The sequence below is a fragment of the Idiotropiscis lumnitzeri genome, chromosome 12, assembly GCF_059441095.1.
Source record: "Idiotropiscis lumnitzeri isolate Australia: NSW breed Sydney's pygmy pipehorse chromosome 12, RoL_Ilum_1.0, whole genome shotgun sequence".
In the NCBI taxonomy this organism is placed as follows: Eukaryota; Metazoa; Chordata; class Actinopteri; order Syngnathiformes; family Syngnathidae; genus Idiotropiscis; species Idiotropiscis lumnitzeri.
In genome coordinates this window covers 1,887,418-1,906,573 of record NC_142402.1, presented here as the reverse complement: position 1 = coordinate 1,906,573, position 19,156 = coordinate 1,887,418, and the positions used below count along the sequence as shown (strand labels likewise).

Here is a 19,156-nt window from a genome sequence, read left to right as displayed (position 1 = left end):
AGAAGGAAAAAAATACTCAGAAAAACAAGTTTTTTTTTTCTCAAGTGAATGCAATACGCTTCCGTAGCAACCCTTGGAGGAAAAAGTTCAGCATCTTTGGCCTCAAAGGAATGAAAAGGCACAATATTAACAGTTTGGAGGAGCCTGACACCCGAGGGCATGGCACTACCTGCAATGTACACGTTAGAATAGTCAGATAACGTTCAATATAACCATTCAACAACTCGAACAGCAATGTTTTTCAAAATCCCGAAATCCAATTTACGTTTAATTTAGTCAATAACCCCAAATGTATTAAACACTGTCTAGATGTGCTTTCCATAAAGAAAACCAAACAATAGAGTTGCAATACAATTATCTTTACTCTCATCAAACAAATTTAATTTAGTCAATAAAACCAAAAATGTGGTTACGTTATATTCTGTTATTACGGTAATCTCGACTGCTTGGTTTTCTGTGCCACGCCTCCAGTCTCAAATGGGCCAGTGAAACAGCCATCGCACATCAAATAGACTGCTACTTCCGAGGACGACGAACACGCAACTGGGTCAGTTGTTTAAAATCAATATGATTGTCAATATTATAAGAATGTAATGTGTCGCAGTCGTGGTCTGTAGTAGTCGACAGAACGGGTGATTATCCCAGATTTTAGATCGACCCACTGGAATTGCAAAGACAGTTGCTGTTCAAAAGCGCAACGTTTTGGATGTTGAAATAAGACATCTGCTTTCGTCATAACAAGACAGCATCACACACGATTGAAGAGCCGAGTGACATTTATGTGCACATTATGATATGTAAATGCATTAGCAATATGTTATACAATACGATACAATACTTTATTTATATAGCAGATTTCACAACGGCTGTAATAAAGCGCTTTCCATGTGGAGTAATAAATACATTAAAATATAAAATACATTTCAATTAGCAGGAAATTAGAACATGTGTATTATTTTTTTTATTTTTACCCTCGGTCGAAACATGCTTGCTGAGAAGCATACAAACAAAAACACCCCGACACCAAAAAACAAAAAGAAAACAAACAAACAAAAAAAAAGCTTTTTTTTGTGTTGTTTTTTCTATCGCCTACGTATTCAACACTGGTTACGATAATCCAGACTGCTGCTGTTTGCTCAGGATTGTGGACTTCGTGCCGTTTGAAGCTACATTTGTACTTGCTCTTGTGTTCTGTATGCATAGCCTGTACGTATGTTGGTGGGTTGACATGAGCTAAGGCTGTCAAGCAAGCAAGCAAGCAAGCTGAACAGTGACAAGATATTTATAAATACACTTTGACATTATCGGCTAGATTCCTGACCTTGTCCGGGGAATCGGACGACGCAGAATCGAGTTTGAGGTTTCTGGGGGCTCCAATGACTCTTGACTGCTTTATACGATGTCAATAGGTATTTTAATATGTGGGGGTCAGGAGAATGGGTTTTATTGGCAATGTGACACAATTACATTTAAATATGTTATTCAGAAAGTAAATAAATAATTTCATTTCAGTTAGAATAAGAGGTGACTACGTCTGTATCCAGTGTTGACAAATTACTTTCAAAATTAGATTTTCTTTCTATAAATATTGGAAGTGATATTTTGTCTAGGAAATAAATAATCCCAGAATATGAGATAGATAGAGAGAGAGAGAGAGAGAGAGAGAGTTCATTGTAATTCTCTTTACTACATGGAGACAAAGTTTTGAAGTGAATTGACCAAATATAATGGAAATAATAAACAAGCGCATCAGACTGTAACTTAATGGGGCAGATTGTAGTTTGTCAGATTGGAGTTCTTGTAGCGTGACATCAGTGGCCACCAGACATCTCCGGCTTTGAGGCATTTGCATTTTGATTACAAACAGCCAATCAAAATATTTTGTTGTGGCGATTCTCAGGATGGATCTTAGGTGTTGATCTGTTAACTTGGATCTGTGGCTGGTTTTGTTAATATTCATGATGCTGAGGGTTTGGTTGCATACATAGGTCGAGACAAACAACACCAGAATCTTCTGCACGGTCCTTCAGAGATTTGAAAACTCAGCTTCATTGAGTGAAGCATAAATTCCCTTTGTTTCAGAGTCAAACTTCTCTTTTAAGACAGGGTTTGGACAGACGGTTTATCAGTTCGAGCTGCAGCTTCTCTGGGACTGTTTCGGGGTCTTGTGACAGGCCACCAACTGAATTTTTTCGAAGTCAGAAAACCGACGGTAGAATTCTCCGTGCAGCGCATCCAGGAATTTGCTGTATTTCTTCACTTGAGCTCTGGCCTCTTTCAGTGTGGCTTGCGTGGGAAACTGAATAAATAACTTATTTTTAATTTGCCTGGGGATTAAAGCCATCTTGGATTTGATTGCTTTCACTGTTATGTACATGTCGTGCACAAACTGATCCTTCCCCTGTAGTCTGATGTTGAGCTCGTTCAAGTGTGAGAATACGTCCACTGCAAACGCAAAGTCACAAAGCTAGCTTTTGTTGCTCAGCTCAGGTAGTCCTCTCTTCGAAGTACATTTGTGACTAAATTGACATAATTATTTAAGATGTTGCAGTTTTTTATATTTGAAATACAAATGAGTTAACTTAGTTAAAAAAGTTATAAAATTGAAATTGATATATAAATTAATCTCTAAAGTTAATGCTTGTACAGGAACCACTACTTGAATAATTGCATTGCACCTATTTTCAGAGTCTGTTTGAGGGCACAGTAAATCTTTGATGATCCTGATATGCAATATGTCCTCTTTGCAGGTGACCAGGATTCAGCATAATCAAATTCCTCAAAATGTTGCCTCAAGCCTTGAAGCAGATCCGAGTGCTGATACTCAATGAGAAAGAGAATTTAGAAAGGACCTTGTTTAGACTTGATCAAGGTAAACTTTGTTTTTGGTCAAAAGTAAAATGATCTCTTGATATTACAGTTATTTGTATTATACTGGTATAGATAAAAAAAATACATGAATACATCACAATTGTACGCAGTGAAAGCACACAAGATTGCAGCAGTTTTAACTTTTATAAATATAAGATCAGCTACGTTATGAAGTTTTGGATATTAAGAATAGTTAAATAAAAAATAGCCCAAAAAAAGTTATTTTCATGCAAATTTAGACCTCACAAAATGTATCCAATGACACAATGACATTGTGACCGAAGTTGGATTTTGGATTTACGAGTGACACCGTTGAAGTTTTTTTTCTTTTTCTTCTGTACAGCATTTCAGATGCATCATGGCAGCCTAACTAAAAAAAAAACTGTGCTTAGAATCGGTTATCTTCAGATCAGAATCACACCTCTTCTCTATGTGGCCAACTAAGCTGTGTTTGTAATGTTTCATATTTCTTATTGTTCACTACCGCGTTTTCTCTCCTCGGCGTAACACTTAAATGTCAAGTCAAGTCAAGTCAATTTTATTTGTACAGCCCTTAATTACAGACAGTCTCAAAGGGCTTTGTGGTTGTGTTTGTGTGATTATTTAAAAACTCACAAACTTTGTGTTGCAACATCATGAAATCCTAAAACCTTCTCAAAGCAAATATGAGGTTAATCTTGTTAACGCGCTGGCAGAAAAACACAAGAGAGTATAACACAATTGGTTGAGCCAAAAGGTGGTGCGGCTACTGTGATTGAAATAAATTCGTAGATGTCTTTAAGCCTACAATCTCATTAATCCAATCCAATCCAATACAATATAACTTTATTTATGTAGCGCATTTCACAACAACTGGATGTGTAAGAAAGCACGTTCCATATGGTGAAATATAAATTAGTAGGAAATTAGAACAACAATTAAGACACATAAACAAATATACAGTAGACAACCAGAAGAACAAACAGCGACAGTCTCATGTTGAGTCGAAAGCGTAAGAATAACAATGTGTCTTCAAATGAGTTTTAAAAGTGGACAGAGAGGGGGCTTGCCCAAGATTCAATGGGAGGTCATTCCATAGGGCAGGACTCAACAGAAAAGGCGCAATCCTGTCTGAGGCTACACTAGAGTCGCTGGCACCTCCAGCAGCATTTGGTCCACAGACCCGAGGCAGCGGGCAGGTGCGTAGTGCTGAAGGAGCTCAGAGCGGTACGCCTGGGCGAGGCCATTTAAAGCTTTGAAGACGAACAGAAGTACCTTAAAGCGAACTCTAAAGTGCACTGGGAGCCAGTGAAGAGAGGCTAAGTTTGGGGTTATGTGAGCCGTCTTCAGAGCTCTAGTTAAAATATAAGCCGCAGCATTTTGGACCAGTTGGAGACACTTGAGGGAGGACTGGCTGACTCCAAAGTAAAGTGCATTACAGTAGTCTAGCCTCGATGTAACGAAGGCATGGATGGTCTCTAAGTGCTGCTGAGAAAGAAAGGGATAAAAGAAAGTGGAATAAGCTGGATCGAACAACAGCACTAATTTGCTGATCTAATTTACAATCACTGTCCAATTTAAAATCCAAGTTCGAGCTTGTTGGCTTGAGATAAGATGCCAGTGGGCCAAGGTCAACAGGGTTGAAAGTAGAAGGGCCACTGGGACCCAACTCCATAACCTCTGTCTTTTTTTTCATTGAAATTCAAGAAATTAATTGACATCCAGGCTTTGACTTCCTCAAGAAAGGACAAAAGTGGTCTCAAGGTGAGAGCATTTTTTTTGCACAGTGGGACATAGATCTGTCTGTCATCCGCATAGCAATGAAAGGAAATACCATGTTTTCGTAGAATGAAACCTAGGGTCAGCCAATACAACGAAAATAGCAAGGGCCCCCAAAACAACCCTGTGGAACACCATACGACAGAGGGGCAGAGTGGGACTCAGAGCAACCAAGGTGAAAACAAAAGGTCCTGCCATCCAAATAGGATCTAAACTACTCTCGAGCGCTCCCACTAATGTCCACATGGTACCGTAAACAAACCAGAAGAATATTGTGGTCCGCACTGCGGAACAAAGAACTTAGACAGAGGGATCAAATGTAGTATGCAAAACAAGATCCCTTAGCTGTAGCAACTTTGTCCATAAAAAAAAAAAATAATAATAATAAAAAGCTAAATTCTATTGCACATTTTAGTGGCCGAGTCTGTGCAGATCGGCTGATGGGGCTTAAGTGCAGAAAATGGATGGATGGGTTGACAATTATCCCAAACAACATGAGTCTCAGGCTCCGGACAGTTAATGCATTTATGCTTCCTCAGGTTTTGAACTCCAGTTCCGTCTGGGTCCAAGTCTTCAGGGCAAGAGAGTTACAGTCCAAACCAACTACCCACCTGAAGGACAGGCGTTTGAACGAAACACTTTCCGTGTTTTGACCTGGAACAACCCAACAGGACGTGAGGATGACTCTGACAAGTTTTGCTATCTGGATATCAAGGTGGCTGGTTCTTACCAGTACTACTTCGGATTCGGGTAAGATTTTCTATTAACTGTCAGAATGCAAATGATGAATGATATTCATTTGACATGACAGAATTGCAACATCACTTAAATTAGATGTCCGCGCGTGAATTATTAATATTTATTTACTTTATTAACCTTCCGTATGCAATATGTTTACAATATCAAGGTCAAGTGAATAGTTAACCTTTTGTTAAAATATTTGCTCTAAAAGTACTTGTATGCCTCAAATCCATAGTTTGGTGAAATGTTTTGGACTAAGGAATGCAGCAAATGAAATGTATTAATTTATTTATTCAATAAATCTACCCAATAGGAACAAAGAGAATTTTGCTGTTAATTATTTTATAACCACAATGTTTCATAGTGTTTTGGTTTTACAAGTAATTTCCTATTTTACAAATAATCCCTACTTCATTAGTACAGTAATTTAATTTGTAACTGGTCATTTTAGGAAATTTTTTAATGCCCAAGGAAAATCAACTTTCAAGCCGCTGCATCAAGAATTGCTCTCCCCAGAAACATGAATGTTCTCCAGGGAATCAACACATTTTTCCTGCAGATTCCTGGGCGGATAATCTAATTATATGAACAACAATGGACGGTCAAGGATGATAGTCAAATTGTGGAAGAAGACTCTTTGGCAGAAATACAATTACATGATTTTACCTGGCACTTAAAAGTTGTAAAATACTAAACACATTTAAAATACAAGCCAAACATTTTTTTTAGAACTGAAAACATCTGGGGACACACTCATAGACGTTAGTTGTTTAGTTTGAATTTATCAACGATACAGATTAGGTCAAACCCATTTTATAAATCAAAAAATCAAGTTTGTCTGGCATATTTTCAGTTGGTTTCACGGTGTCTTAAATGATTATATGAGCAGACCAGGACAAAAGAAAATCTATACTGTCAGAAAAATGTACACAGTGCCCAACTGATGTTTTTTTTTTTTTAATTGTTAAAATAATTTATGGAGACACTGTATAAAGGGTTGAATTTGAAGCGAAAAATAACTTTGTCCTCCTCACAGTGACACAGAGAAATCTGGAGGAGGCTACGTTGTTGTCAACCCAATTCTTTGTGTTGGATCAGAGAACCGTGTCCTCCCATTAGACTGCATCAACATTCAGACCTATTTATCCAAGTGTTTGGGTCACTTAGATGACTGGCCAGCCAGATTGCAAGTTGCAAAGGAGTCAGGTATGTGTGTGACTTCTTTTTAAGCAGAACTTGAACTCCTCCACTTGTATGGCGTTAGATTTATGCCACAATTCTGTTAGCATAATGTGAAATCACGCATACAAAAATGAGTTTTGCGTGTACGTAATGTGAAATACCGCGTACAAGCCACAATTACGTAAGCGTAATGTAAAATACCGCGTACGAAAACATGTTTTGTACTAGGGATGGGCGATAAACCGAAAATTTACCGTCACCGAAATTTATTACAATGACCGACATCATTTTTCACATGTCGGTAAATTCGGTGTTTAAAAAAAAAAGAAAAGTCTTTTCTGTCTGCGGCTATGTTCATGCCCCTCTAAGACGCCTTCAGTGCGTGTAGTCACGTGACTCCACCCAGCTGAACAAGAAAGAAAACAGACGACGCGGTCGTAGCTGGCGATTCAAATCCAGAAGCGGCTGACACGGCTGAAGATGAAGTAACGTTAGTTGAAGTTGTTCCTGTTGCGCTTGTTCCAAAAAGAAATTAGACAGACGATGTTTGAGCAAAAGAACACGAACTACAAAGTGCGTCGTAAGCACCCAAAACAGCGCGTCCAACCTTTTTGTTCACCACCCACAACACAACCATGCTGTTGACTTGGAGCTTGCGCTAAAAGTTCAAAGTGAGAAGCAAGGTTCGACAAGTGAGAGCAGTCCATAACGGAGGCGACACCACACGAGAGAACGTCTAGAAGGTGGACGCGATAGCCTAGCACATAGCTAAAGATAGAGCTCCTCTAGTTACAGTGGCGCGCACAGGATTTAAACGCTTCATGAAAGTAGCCGACAAGAGGTACGAAAATGTTTGTTGCAAACCGTACTTCCCGATATGGACAACATCGGGACGGAAGCTTAGACATGTCAAGCATTTTGCATCCACATTCGACTTGTGGTCGAGTCGCAACATGGATCACTGTTTGAGTCTGACTATGCATGACGTAGACAAGTGGCGACTGAGCACCAGAGTACTCGAGACAGTACATTTTCCTGAAGATGCACACTTGTTTATTTGGCATTGGCATTTAATTGACATTTTTTTCATTTTATTTAGCATTTTGTTTACAGGCGACAAGCTCCTTTGCACATGGCATTTTTAATATTGTTTACAAGAGACCCAGGATGGCCGAGTGGTCTAAGGCGCCGCGTTCAGGACCCAGTCTCCCCAGGAGGCCTGGGTTCGAATCTCGAATTTCCCCATTGTGGGACTAATAAAGGGAATATTATTATTATTATTATTATTATACAAATCCAGACCTTTGCACATGGCATTACAGCATCTTGGCGCAGTCTATTTGCAGAAAAAGATTTTGCGAGAGGTACCCCTTTTCCCCTTTTCTTTTTATCATGCAAAGCAAGCTATTTGGAATGTTTATACAACTGATTTTTGTCCTTTTTTTATTGAAAGTAATGTGTACCAGTTGGTCAATAAAAAAAGCAGTTAATATGCATATCCTGCATTTATTTTGATTTTGGTCCATGGGGGGAATATACCGCGCATTTATCGCCATCGAGGTAAAATTGCTCAATTTATCGTGATATTGATTTGAGGTCATATCGCCCAGCCCTATTTTGTACGTACCAAAACGTGTTTGCCGTGTACAAGACTCTCCACATGTACGCACAAAATAGTTTTACGCTTACGGCTTCTCTCTCCTCTACGCGTACAAAACGCAGATTTATGCTTACGATGCAGGCGTGATAACAGTGCCACACTTATTAACCAATCAGGAGTCGGACACCAGGGCTGATTCTCATTGGCTCTTTACTGTCCAATCGTAACTCAAATTGTAATAGTAGTTTCACAGATAATTCACATATCACTCATGTATACACAACACTCCTTTAACGGCAGAAATTCACTTTTCTCGTAAGCTTCGTTAATCAGTGTGCGCAGTCAAAGGTAGTTCTGACTTGTCCGTAGCGGCACATCATTTTCTCCACAGCTTTCACTTTCATTCAAGTACTCACACGGACCCAAAGGAACGCTTTCGTCGTCTTGTATTAAAAGTTTCACAATCCAGTACAGTGAGCAATGTCGTTCAGTACAACGAATGGATAACATCTACTTCAGGGGTGCCCACTCTTTTTCAACATGCGAGCTACGTATAAAATAATAAAGTCCAAGTGATCTACTTACTTAATTTATGTATTTATTTAAAAATAGAATTAAAATTCTTTATAGGTACGGTATAACTAGTGCACATTTTATGTCCTTACTTTACTGATGACTTGCGCTGAATGGAATGAGTCAAGGATAGAGTCCGGACCGGAACTGCTGATAGCGAGCCTTGCGCACGCCTCCCAATGAACATTAGGCACATTGGACGGGTACTTGGACTTAATATTTGCTCGTGCTGCGGCTGCTGGTTGTGGTGGTGGACAGCTCCTCCATCCCGCGGGTCATTCTCAAGCACCGTGGAAACTACGACTGCATGCCTTCGCGCGTCATCCGCTTCCCCCCGGCCCGCCTTCTCTCCAGCCAGCGCGAGACGCCTCGCCACGAAGCCCACCGCAAAACAAAAATCCTCCTCTCACTCTGTGTGGAAATACCTATCTTACATGTTCCCATATCGTTCTTATACTTTATTATTCATTTGAGAGTAGACGGAACAAAATGGAAACTGCGAATTTTGCTAGTTAACGCTCTTGTATGTGCATGCACGGCGAGGCAACAGGTCTATGACTGGCTGCTCTGCATGCGATCGACCGACACCCCCTTTGCGAACTACTGGTCGATCTCGATCGACGTAATGGACACCCCTGATCTACTTGAACGATGAGAACGCTACGGAATGCTTAGAAGCTGTTTTGCTTCCATGACTACCAGCACATCGTCTATTCTTCCTCTGTATGCACGGGGGATCTTGCCACACGTGCATGCCCAGTCAATCACAAATCAAAATAATCAAATTAACTACACCATTATTTACAACACAGTCAATTGTAAATCCCATAGTTTACCTATAAGCACTGAATCTTTGTAAATTCCCAACATAAATTCCTAAAATAAAATATAGCACAATATGAACTGGCTCTTAAAGCTCCTATCAACTCAATACAAAGGAATGAAGAAATACAAATGAATCAAATGACACCATTTCAATTTGCCATCCAACTAATAATTTATATTTTTAATATATTTAACATTTTATACACTACCATACCTCATTCTGCTCTCCAAGGGCGCTAGTCAACAGTTCCGACAGTCAGCTAGCTATCTTGCTTAAACCTGAGGTTTGGATACACATCGAGATTCTGAGCTACGGACAATGTAAAATAACGAAAAATCACAATGTCAATTCTTTCTCAAAACAATCAAATTAATGCTCTATACCTAGTGTGTGTCAATATAGATGTTTTTTTTACCGCTGCTCTGTCAATATATGAGCACACGTCTCAAAGTGAAGCAACCCGGAAGTTGAATAACAAAAACAAAGATAGAAGAAGAAATAACACGCTTAAAACTAACGCAGCACGAGGTGGCACTGCAAGACCACAACTTCCCATCTACACGCACAAACAAACCACAACAATGCATCATATCAAATGCATTGTAAAATCATTTAAAAAATATATAAACCTGACTACTTAGCAGATTTCACCTATCGAAGGTTATTTTTTGAACGTATCCCCCGCGATAAACGAGGGATTACTGTATTACTAAAAAACATAAGAACAGCGTGTTAGAATGCAGAAGACCCTTCTATCAACTGTTTGTGTCATCCCGGACATAGACACCGTCACTGAGTGGGAACTTAATCCACGCTGCCCGCACACAACTCAGGCGAGTGTACCACTACACCATCAGTGACCCAAACACATTTTGGTAGGTACAAAACATGTTTTAGTACGCGTTATTTGACATTACGCTTACGTAATTGTGGCTTGTACGCGTTTTTTCACATTACGTACACGCGAAACTCATATTTGTACGCGGTATTTGACATTACGCTGACGTAATTGTGGTATAAATCTAACGACATACACTTGGGGCAGGAGCTCATCCCTGAGCTAGAGCAATCCACTGTTTTCCGACTGAGGATCATAATCTCAGATTTGGAAGTGCTGATTTTAATCTCAACCGCTTCACACTTGGCTGCAAAACGCTCCGAAACGCCCATCGTGGGATTAATAAAGGCCATCTTTATCTTCATCTGACTGGAAAGAAATCAGATTTTCTGCCGGCCATACGGCCCAAATCCTGACATAGGTCATACAGAGACGGAACAGCCCCGTATCAGGAGGTTCAATACCCCAAATTCCCAATGCATCCCCACAGAACTCCCCAAGTGACAAGATCGAATGGCTTCTCCAAGTCTGCAAAACACATGTAGACTGGTCGGGCGAATTGCCATGCACCATGGAGGACACTGGCGAAGGTGTAGAGCTCGCACCGCTCCTCCTGGATATGAGATATGACTTGCCGATGGACCCTCCTCTCCAATTCCCTTGACTAGACCTTATCAGGGAGACTGATGAGGTAGTTGGAACACACCCATAAATCCAGGCGATGTTGTGGAGGCGTGTCAACCAGGACAGCCTTACAACATCCAGAACCTTTAGGAATTATGGGATGATCTCATTTACCCCTGGGGCTTTGTCACAGAGGAGCTTTTTAACCACCTCATTGACTTAAACTTCAAAGACAGGGCTGCCCACCTCAACTTAAACTTCAAAGACAGGGCTACCCACCTCAGAGTCCCCAGACTCTTACTCCCAATCACGCCCTTTCAGGTCTCACTTTTATTGCACATAAGAGCATTGAAGTCCGTGGAAGCCACAGTTTCTGTGTGCTTTGGCATGCGCACACTCACACTCATACCTGGGGGCAATTTAGAGTGTCCAATCCACCTGCCATGCATGTTTTTGGAATGTGGCAGGAAACTGGAGTACCCAGAAAAAACCCACGGAGGCACGGGGAGAACATGCAAACTCCACACAGGAAAACGGGAGCCGGAATCGAACCCAGGACCTCTGTACTGTGAGGCCACCATGCTAACCAGTCGTGCACCGTGCCGCCCACATTTTGCATTTTAAAAGTTAAATTTGTCTTCTAACAAATATTTAGAAGGATTAAACAGTCAATGGCGGCACGGTGGATTACTATTTAATATGTCTGCTTAACCGTGCAGAGGTGCAAGATTCGATTCCGGGCTCCGGCCTTCCTGTGTGGAGTTTGTATGTTCTCCCTGTGCCTGCGTGGGTTTTCTCCGGTTTACCAAAGACATGCATGGTAGGTTGTTGAAACACTCTTAATTGGTGCTTGGTTTGATTGTGAACGTGAGTGATTGTTATTTAGACAACTGGGATCGGCTCCAATAGGACTCTTGTGAGGATAATCTGCTCAAATAATGATATATGTAAAAAAGTGAACCTCTACTTTTTCACTTTGGAGCGGGTTCCGGTCCCTATTAACCATGAAAAATCGGGGATTATGATATGGACATTCCTCTACCAAAGTACTGAAAGAGTTTTATATATATATACAGTGAACCCCCGGTTATCGCGGTTAATGGGGACCGAGACCACCCGCGAAAACTGAAAATCCGCGAAGTAGCGTCGCACCTTCAAAAAAAAAAAAGACAAAAAAACACCGTATATATATACTTCTCACTTATATATATATATATATATATATATATATATATATATATATATATATATATATATATATATATATATATATATATATATATATATAGGTGCGAAGTAGCGGCACACCTTCAAAAATGCTTAAAAAAAAATATATATATATATATAGATATATATGTATATATAGATATATATATATATATACTGGTAGAGAGAGAGAGAGTGAAATTCATGTTATAACAAAAAAAAATTATTATTATAACTTATTTTTTTATTCCCCAGCCATTATTTTTGTATTTATTCAATTACTTCTTTTTGTATTTATTTAATTACTTCGACTTTTACCTGCTGGTACGCTGTCTGGTGTGCCCTGTGAATGTTATGATCCTCCAGCAGAACTGGAGGATTGAGCAGGACTCTCCAAACGCAGACCCGGGAAAAAAGGTGGTGATACAAAGATATTTATTATAATCACAATATAGTCAGTGTAATCAGCGCGTCTCGCAGCAGCTGACGGCATGGCGCGAGACGATTGCTGGAGGAACGCCCACACAGCTGAAAAAATAAAAACACACGCGGCATGACAGGCACGGATCATGACAGTGAAATGAAAGGTGGCATTCTTCATTTATTTATTTATTTATTTATTCATTCATAACTGACAGCCTCGCGCTCCGCCGGTGCCCGGGCGGAAGGTGCTCCTCTTCGGCTTACTGTGACGCGAGCATGCCCTCCTCCTCGGGAGCTTCCATTCGGTTAAACGACACCGGTCTCGTAAAAAGCAAAGTGTCTCCACACTTTCGAGTGGAAACTCTTGAAACTTGATTTGTTTTTCTGGGTTTTCCGCCATTCTTGCATTAGTTCTTTTTCGATTGTAAATTCTTCACACTCCTCACCGGTGATCCCGGCAATTTTAGAACCGTTTGCGGCATTAGCGCCCCCACAGACAGGATAGGAGAGATTAAATACGGACGGTGATGACGAGGTAAATCCATTATGTGCGTTGTTTTGAAATATCGATGATGCCGCCAGGCTATCGATTATTTATTGCGACAAAGTTAGCAACAATTTATTGCAATATCGATTTTTTCCCACCCCTAATATATATATATATATATATATATATATATATATATTTATTTATTTATTTAATTTTTTTTTTGGGCTGCCAAATAAAAACATTTGGGTTTGACATCAGGAAATGAATGCTGTGATACCGGTGATGAACATTATTTTTAAATTTGCACCTTTATAATCTTCCCATTCTGCATGTAAGGTTGAAACATGGAAATACAGGTGTATTTTGATGCCCACGTGTATCAGATCGATTAGAAAAAATATATATTGTTGAATGTGCACACTCACTTTCAAATTAGTTTTTGACAACTTTATTTGAGTACTAATAGTATAGTCCAGTGCTTCTCAATTATGTCCTGTCACGCACCTCCCTACCAAGAAGAAAACGATTCGCGCCCCCCCCCGCCCACCAACAATTTTTTTCTTTCTTGGTATATTGATGTTAGATTGTTTATAAAATATCCCTTAACAAAGCTAAATTGATAAGAAAAATAATTTTGAGAACTTTTATTGTGAGGATCTCGAAACTCAGTACTCTGTTGTGCAAATATTGATGAGATGATAAATATTTACTCTACGTTTTTTTTTTTTTACTTTATTAAGATTAACAAACCAAACACAGTTATTAAAACGTACATAATATAGAAAAAACGTACATAATATAGAAAAGACAAAAAGAAAAGCCAGGGGGATTTTGAACAAATATTCAATATAAATAACATGAAGCAACAGTTTTAATGTTTATGATACGTTTTTATTTATTTAATTTTTTCATGGTTACTATACGTGTTTGACATTGAACCTCTTGGTCATGATGACGTCAGCCATTTCTGTGTTCCTCTTATTTTATGTTTAGATACGTAATGGTAGCAATACAACTTTTCTGTTCATAGCTGCTGGCTCTCTGCCCAAACGCGGTTTGAGTCAGACCTCTGTTAAAAGTCGAGCGAACATCGAAGCAATTCATTTTAGCAATTAGCACGCTTAGCGCCTCCTTGCTCACCTCCTTGTTTAGAACGCTACTTGTTAGTGGACTTGTTTATTTGCCATTGTGGTATATTTTGCTGTTGATGTGCGGGTCTGGCTTAGCTTTCCTCCGGACGGGTCGCTGAGCATGGCAGAATTGGTGATGGAAAAAAACTTCTCTGACACAGCCATTTTGGTTAGAAAGAGATTTTATTCTCGTCACGTGCTGATGTCCGAAGAAGTCTCCCCAAAAAGAAAAAGGGAAAGGTGTCCCCTCTCTCCGGCCTTCCTGTCTTATAGGGAATGTCCACACAGGACATGAATATCTAATTTTACCTTATTGCATATGCATTCTCATTCTATTAGTCTTCGACTTTGCCACCGAAGCTCCCTACGGTGAGAGCAGATGTGGTTGCTCTTTGAAATGGCCTTCTGGTGCCATCCAGTCTGCTACTATCACTTCGAGTGCTCCACACCTAAATACTGATCAAGCCTTTTGTCCCCCTGTGCAATATCTCGTTTACATTGGGATTTCAACACAAAGACTGGTCACTTCTTTAATCTCCAATCCCCTCATAGTTACTTAAAGAGAATTACTAAAATGTTCATAATAGTAGATATAAAAATACACTACACCAGAGGTATTCAATTAAAAGTCCCAGAGGTCCACGACTAAAATTTCTTCCAATTAAATGGTCCGAACCAAAGTCCAACTTCCCTTAATGCTTAGCCTATGTTCACATTTTTATATAGCAGAGGCATTCAATTAAGTCATAGAGGTCCACGACTAAAATTTCTTCCAATTAAAAGGTCAGAACCAAAGTCCAACTTCCCTTAATGTTTAGCCTATTTTCACATTTTTATATAGTTTCAATATTTAGTCATTTTCAACAGAGCGCACTTATATACTAAATATTTAGCAATGTTCCCATTAAACACCTTTGCCAGTTAAACAAATATAAGGCGTTTATTTTACATTCAAGAAAATGTAGCCCCAGGAACCTAAGTTTGCCACTTCCAGGAAAAAACTGTAAAATATCTCTTGCAGAAATATATCAAGTGCATTGAGTTAACATCTTTTACCTTTTTTTCTCAAATCAAAGAGTTATCAGCCTAATAAAAACGGAAAGCCTAATTATTCAAGTAAAACAGGTCAACATGTTCAGTACACAATCAATAAAAATGGCTGTCATCATGAAAAACTAATTCAAAATGAGCTTTGACACCACTTTTTCTTTTGAATATTTTTTTAACTTCTCAATGAGAAAAATGAGTTGTGACTGCCCTGCCAGTGACTTAAATCTGGGTTGGAAAGGAGTCAGGGCCATTGGGATTTGGTAGATTATTTCACACATCTGAGTTTTGTGTTTTCCTTTAAATAATGTTTGCTCAACCACATTTAAGCACTCCTTCACACCTTCCCCATCACTTGAACGTTTTTTTATGTTTCCCCAAAATCCATGATACTTTTCCTGAATATTCGTTTGCATGCCGCTGGGATGTAAACGAAAATGTAAAAATCTGTTGTACTGCACTCGAAGTTCGATGTTTTTGCGTGCGCTCACCTCAAACCTCAGCGGATAACTGTGCACAAAAGGGCGGTGCTTTGTTTCGTAGTGGCGCTTCGCAATGTTGCGACGGTTTCTGAGCATATGATGCACACTGGTTTAGAATCGGCTGCAGCCAGAACAAAACTAAATTTTTCCGTCCATTCATTTATAACAAGACGCATCGACCTCGCTAACTTTTTAGCAAGGCATACTGTCAGCAGCACTCTCTTCCGGTCTGCTGCGCAATTGGCAGTGGATCGTAAACAAAAGATTTGATTGGCTCAAATCAGTGACGCCATTTCCGTATTTACTAGAATTGCAGCACCAATGTTTGCGAATGCGCCCTGAAAAGAAATCATCATAGATTGGTCATGGGTCCGGTCCGAACCATCGCGCGGTCTGGATCCGGACCGCAGTCCGCCATTTGGTGATGCCTGCACTACACCATCACGTAGCTGGTTGCTGCTGCTGTGCACGGACTTACATATAGTTTAAATAAAGTCCGTTCTGCTGCGGCGTAAGATAGCCTGGCACAGAGCATTTAAGTAGCGGCGAAATAAATCACTTCCGGGACAACGAGCGACAGGGCGACGCTTTTTTTTTTCAATTAGTATTGCGTGACCTAATGCGCGCCCCACTATTTGAGAATCACTGGTCGCGCATGCTTCTTTCTGCCTTTCATGGATATGCGGGTTAAATTCTTGGTCAGTGCCCTGATACTCATTCGGTACCGCTCAATCAGCCAGTGCACAAACATTGCCCATTGCAATTGCAATCATTTGGAAATGTCCTGGAGAACAAAGAAATCAAGATTCAAAACAACAAAGTGGTTCATCAGCGAAGATGTGGATTGTTTAGTTTTAATCAGGCCAAGTTAACCTCTTAAACCCTACATTACAGGAGAAAGTACATACTGCCCGCTTTGGTATTTAGCCAGGTCCATTATCAGAATGTTTTGATTCAAAGTATTTTGTATTTGTATATGCTATTATATTTCTGGTTTCCTTTGGAGTCTTAAAAAGGCATTTAATGCATGAATTTGGACATAATACCGTTCAAAGTCTTGAAAAGCTTTTGAATTTTGATGTCTTGGTCTTAAATGTTATGTTGTTTGTAAATTCTCAGTGTTCAATTTCTCCTTAGAAATGTCATTTGCCATTTGGTTTAAATAAATTAAATAACTGAAATAAAAAAGACATAGGACCGAGAACCTTGCTAGTGTTTCACCCAGACATTTCAATGATTACATTTACTTGCCGCCGCCATTCGGGTTAAGGTAAATATTCCTGTGACAACATTCCAAATAACCCGTTGATATGCGTGAGCAGACAAAGTTACTCCTCTATACATGGTAGTTATAATCCAATATACTGATCTACACACAGCCACCTTATGACGTTGACGTATGGCGTTCAGTACTAAATTCAATTGCACTCTCTTATTTATTTATCTAATTTATATATTTGTCTGTATTATTGTTGTATTGCTCTGGAGAGGGGAGCCATCTAATCTCGTTGCACACTTGAGTACAATGACAATAAAGGGATTTCTAATTCTAATTCTAATTCATTTTTGCTTCTTACTTTCTACATCAATAAAAGACATTTGAGTCATGTCTTTCACCACACCGACAAAGATATCTGTTTCCTCTTCGCTCCAGTGTGGTTCTGTGCTGTGTTTGAGTTTTGACATGTTTGTGTCATGATCTGTATTTGTTGTTTTTGATTTAGTATTTAGTTTCGAGTTTTTCCTTGTTTAGTGTTTGTCTTGTGCTCTGATTGTGTTCACCTGTGCTTGTCGTCTCACTCCCTCGTGTTAACCAATCAGCTCCCTCCAACCCTTTGTGTCTTGTCCAGGTGCTCCTAGTTGTCTCGTTAATGTTTGTATTTACTTCCCTGGTTGCTTTCAGTTCCGGTTGCATTGTTGCTGTCGCTGTCCTCGTTGTTGTTCCAGTCACTTGCTATGTGCTGTCTCCTATTAATTGTCTGTCATCCGGTTCTTAGAGATTTTCAGTTTTCTCAGTCATAGTCACAGTAACAGTCATAGTGTTTAGTTCTTTTCTAGCCCTTGTTTTGTTGATCCTTGTTATTTTGCTTTTTTTCATCTTTTTGTTGCTCCCAGTGCCTTGCTTGCCTTTTTATTTTCAATTAAACACCATTTAAGTTACCCAATCCTTGCTTCCCTGCATTTGGGTCCTCCTCAAACTCTACCTCAACGTGACAGTTTGTTTACCTCTGGTTAAAGCAGTGATGCTTAAATAGTGCGATGTTGAGTGGGGTGCGTGGGACCGTGGGGAACATGCTTTTTTTCCGCCGTAGTACGGCTGAATAACGCATCGTTTTGGGACCAAAAAATACGATCTCAGACAACGCGAGTTTGAGCTTGTCAAAGCTGTTTGTGCCCCTAGTTCACGCAGTAGTCACGCAATGCTGATTTTAAAAAAAGCGTTGCCCTGTCGCTCGTTGTCCCGGAAGTGATTTATTTTGCCGCTACTTAAATGCTTTGCGCCAAGCTATCTTACGCTGCAGCAGAACAGACTTCATTTGAACTATATGTAAGTCCGTGGACAGCAGAAGCAACAAGCTACGTGATAGCAAATAAACGACTCCACTCACAAGTAGCGTTCAAAACGAGGAGGCGAGCAAGGAGGCGCTAAGCGTGCTAATCGCTAAAATTAATTGCTTTGATGTTTGCTCGACTTTTAACAGAAGTCTGACTCGAACCGCGTTTGGGCAGTGAGCCAGCAGCTATGAACAGAAATGTTATATTGCAACCATTGCGTATCTAAACATAAAATAAGAGGAACACGGAAATGGCTGACGTCATCATGACGAAGAGGTTCGATGTCAAACGTATAGTAACGACAAATAAAATGAAAAAAAACGTTAAGTAAGCATATTAAAACTGTTGCTTTATGTTATTTATATAGAATTTTTGTTTAAAATCCCCCTGGCTCTTCTTTTGTCTTTTCTGTATTATGTACGCATTAATAACTGTGTTTGGTTTGTTAATGCTAATAAAGTTAAAAAAAAACCTATAGTAAATATTTATCATCTCATCAATATTTACATATCATACAGAGTACTGAATTTCGAGATCTTCACAATAATATTTCTCTAAATTATTTTTCTAATCAATTTAGCATTGTATAGGGATATTTTATTGACAATATAACATCAATATACAAAGAAAGAAAAGAAATGGTGGTGGGGGCGCGAATCATTTTCTTCTTGGTAGGGGGGGCGTGACAGTAAATAATTGAGAAGGACTGGCTTAAAGGAACAAGGGACGAGCATGCACAGAACACAAACAAATTTGCTGTTCAATGGATATATTCCGATACATGTTTATATGACCAAATATTTGGTTTA

At 39.5% G+C, this 19,156-nt stretch overlaps 1 protein-coding gene across 3 annotated transcripts in view; it reads left to right on the top strand.

Moving 5' to 3' along the window:
• The first annotated feature begins 424 nt into the window (after positions 1 to 424).
• Positions 425 to 19,156, top strand: part of agla (amylo-alpha-1,6-glucosidase and 4-alpha-glucanotransferase a) — a 124,342-nt gene continuing 105,610 nt past the window's right edge. For all 3 annotated transcript variants that reach the window (XM_088311278.1, XM_088311277.1, XM_088311279.1), the window contains exons 1-4: positions 425 to 547; positions 2,751 to 2,872; positions 5,169 to 5,379; positions 6,407 to 6,576. In XM_088311278.1, coding sequence (XP_088167404.1) covers positions 2,785 to 2,872; positions 5,169 to 5,379; positions 6,407 to 6,576 — 469 coding nt within the window. In that variant the 5' untranslated portion in view covers positions 425 to 547; positions 2,751 to 2,784. The remainder of the gene's footprint in view (positions 548 to 2,750; positions 2,873 to 5,168; positions 5,380 to 6,406; positions 6,577 to 19,156) is intronic.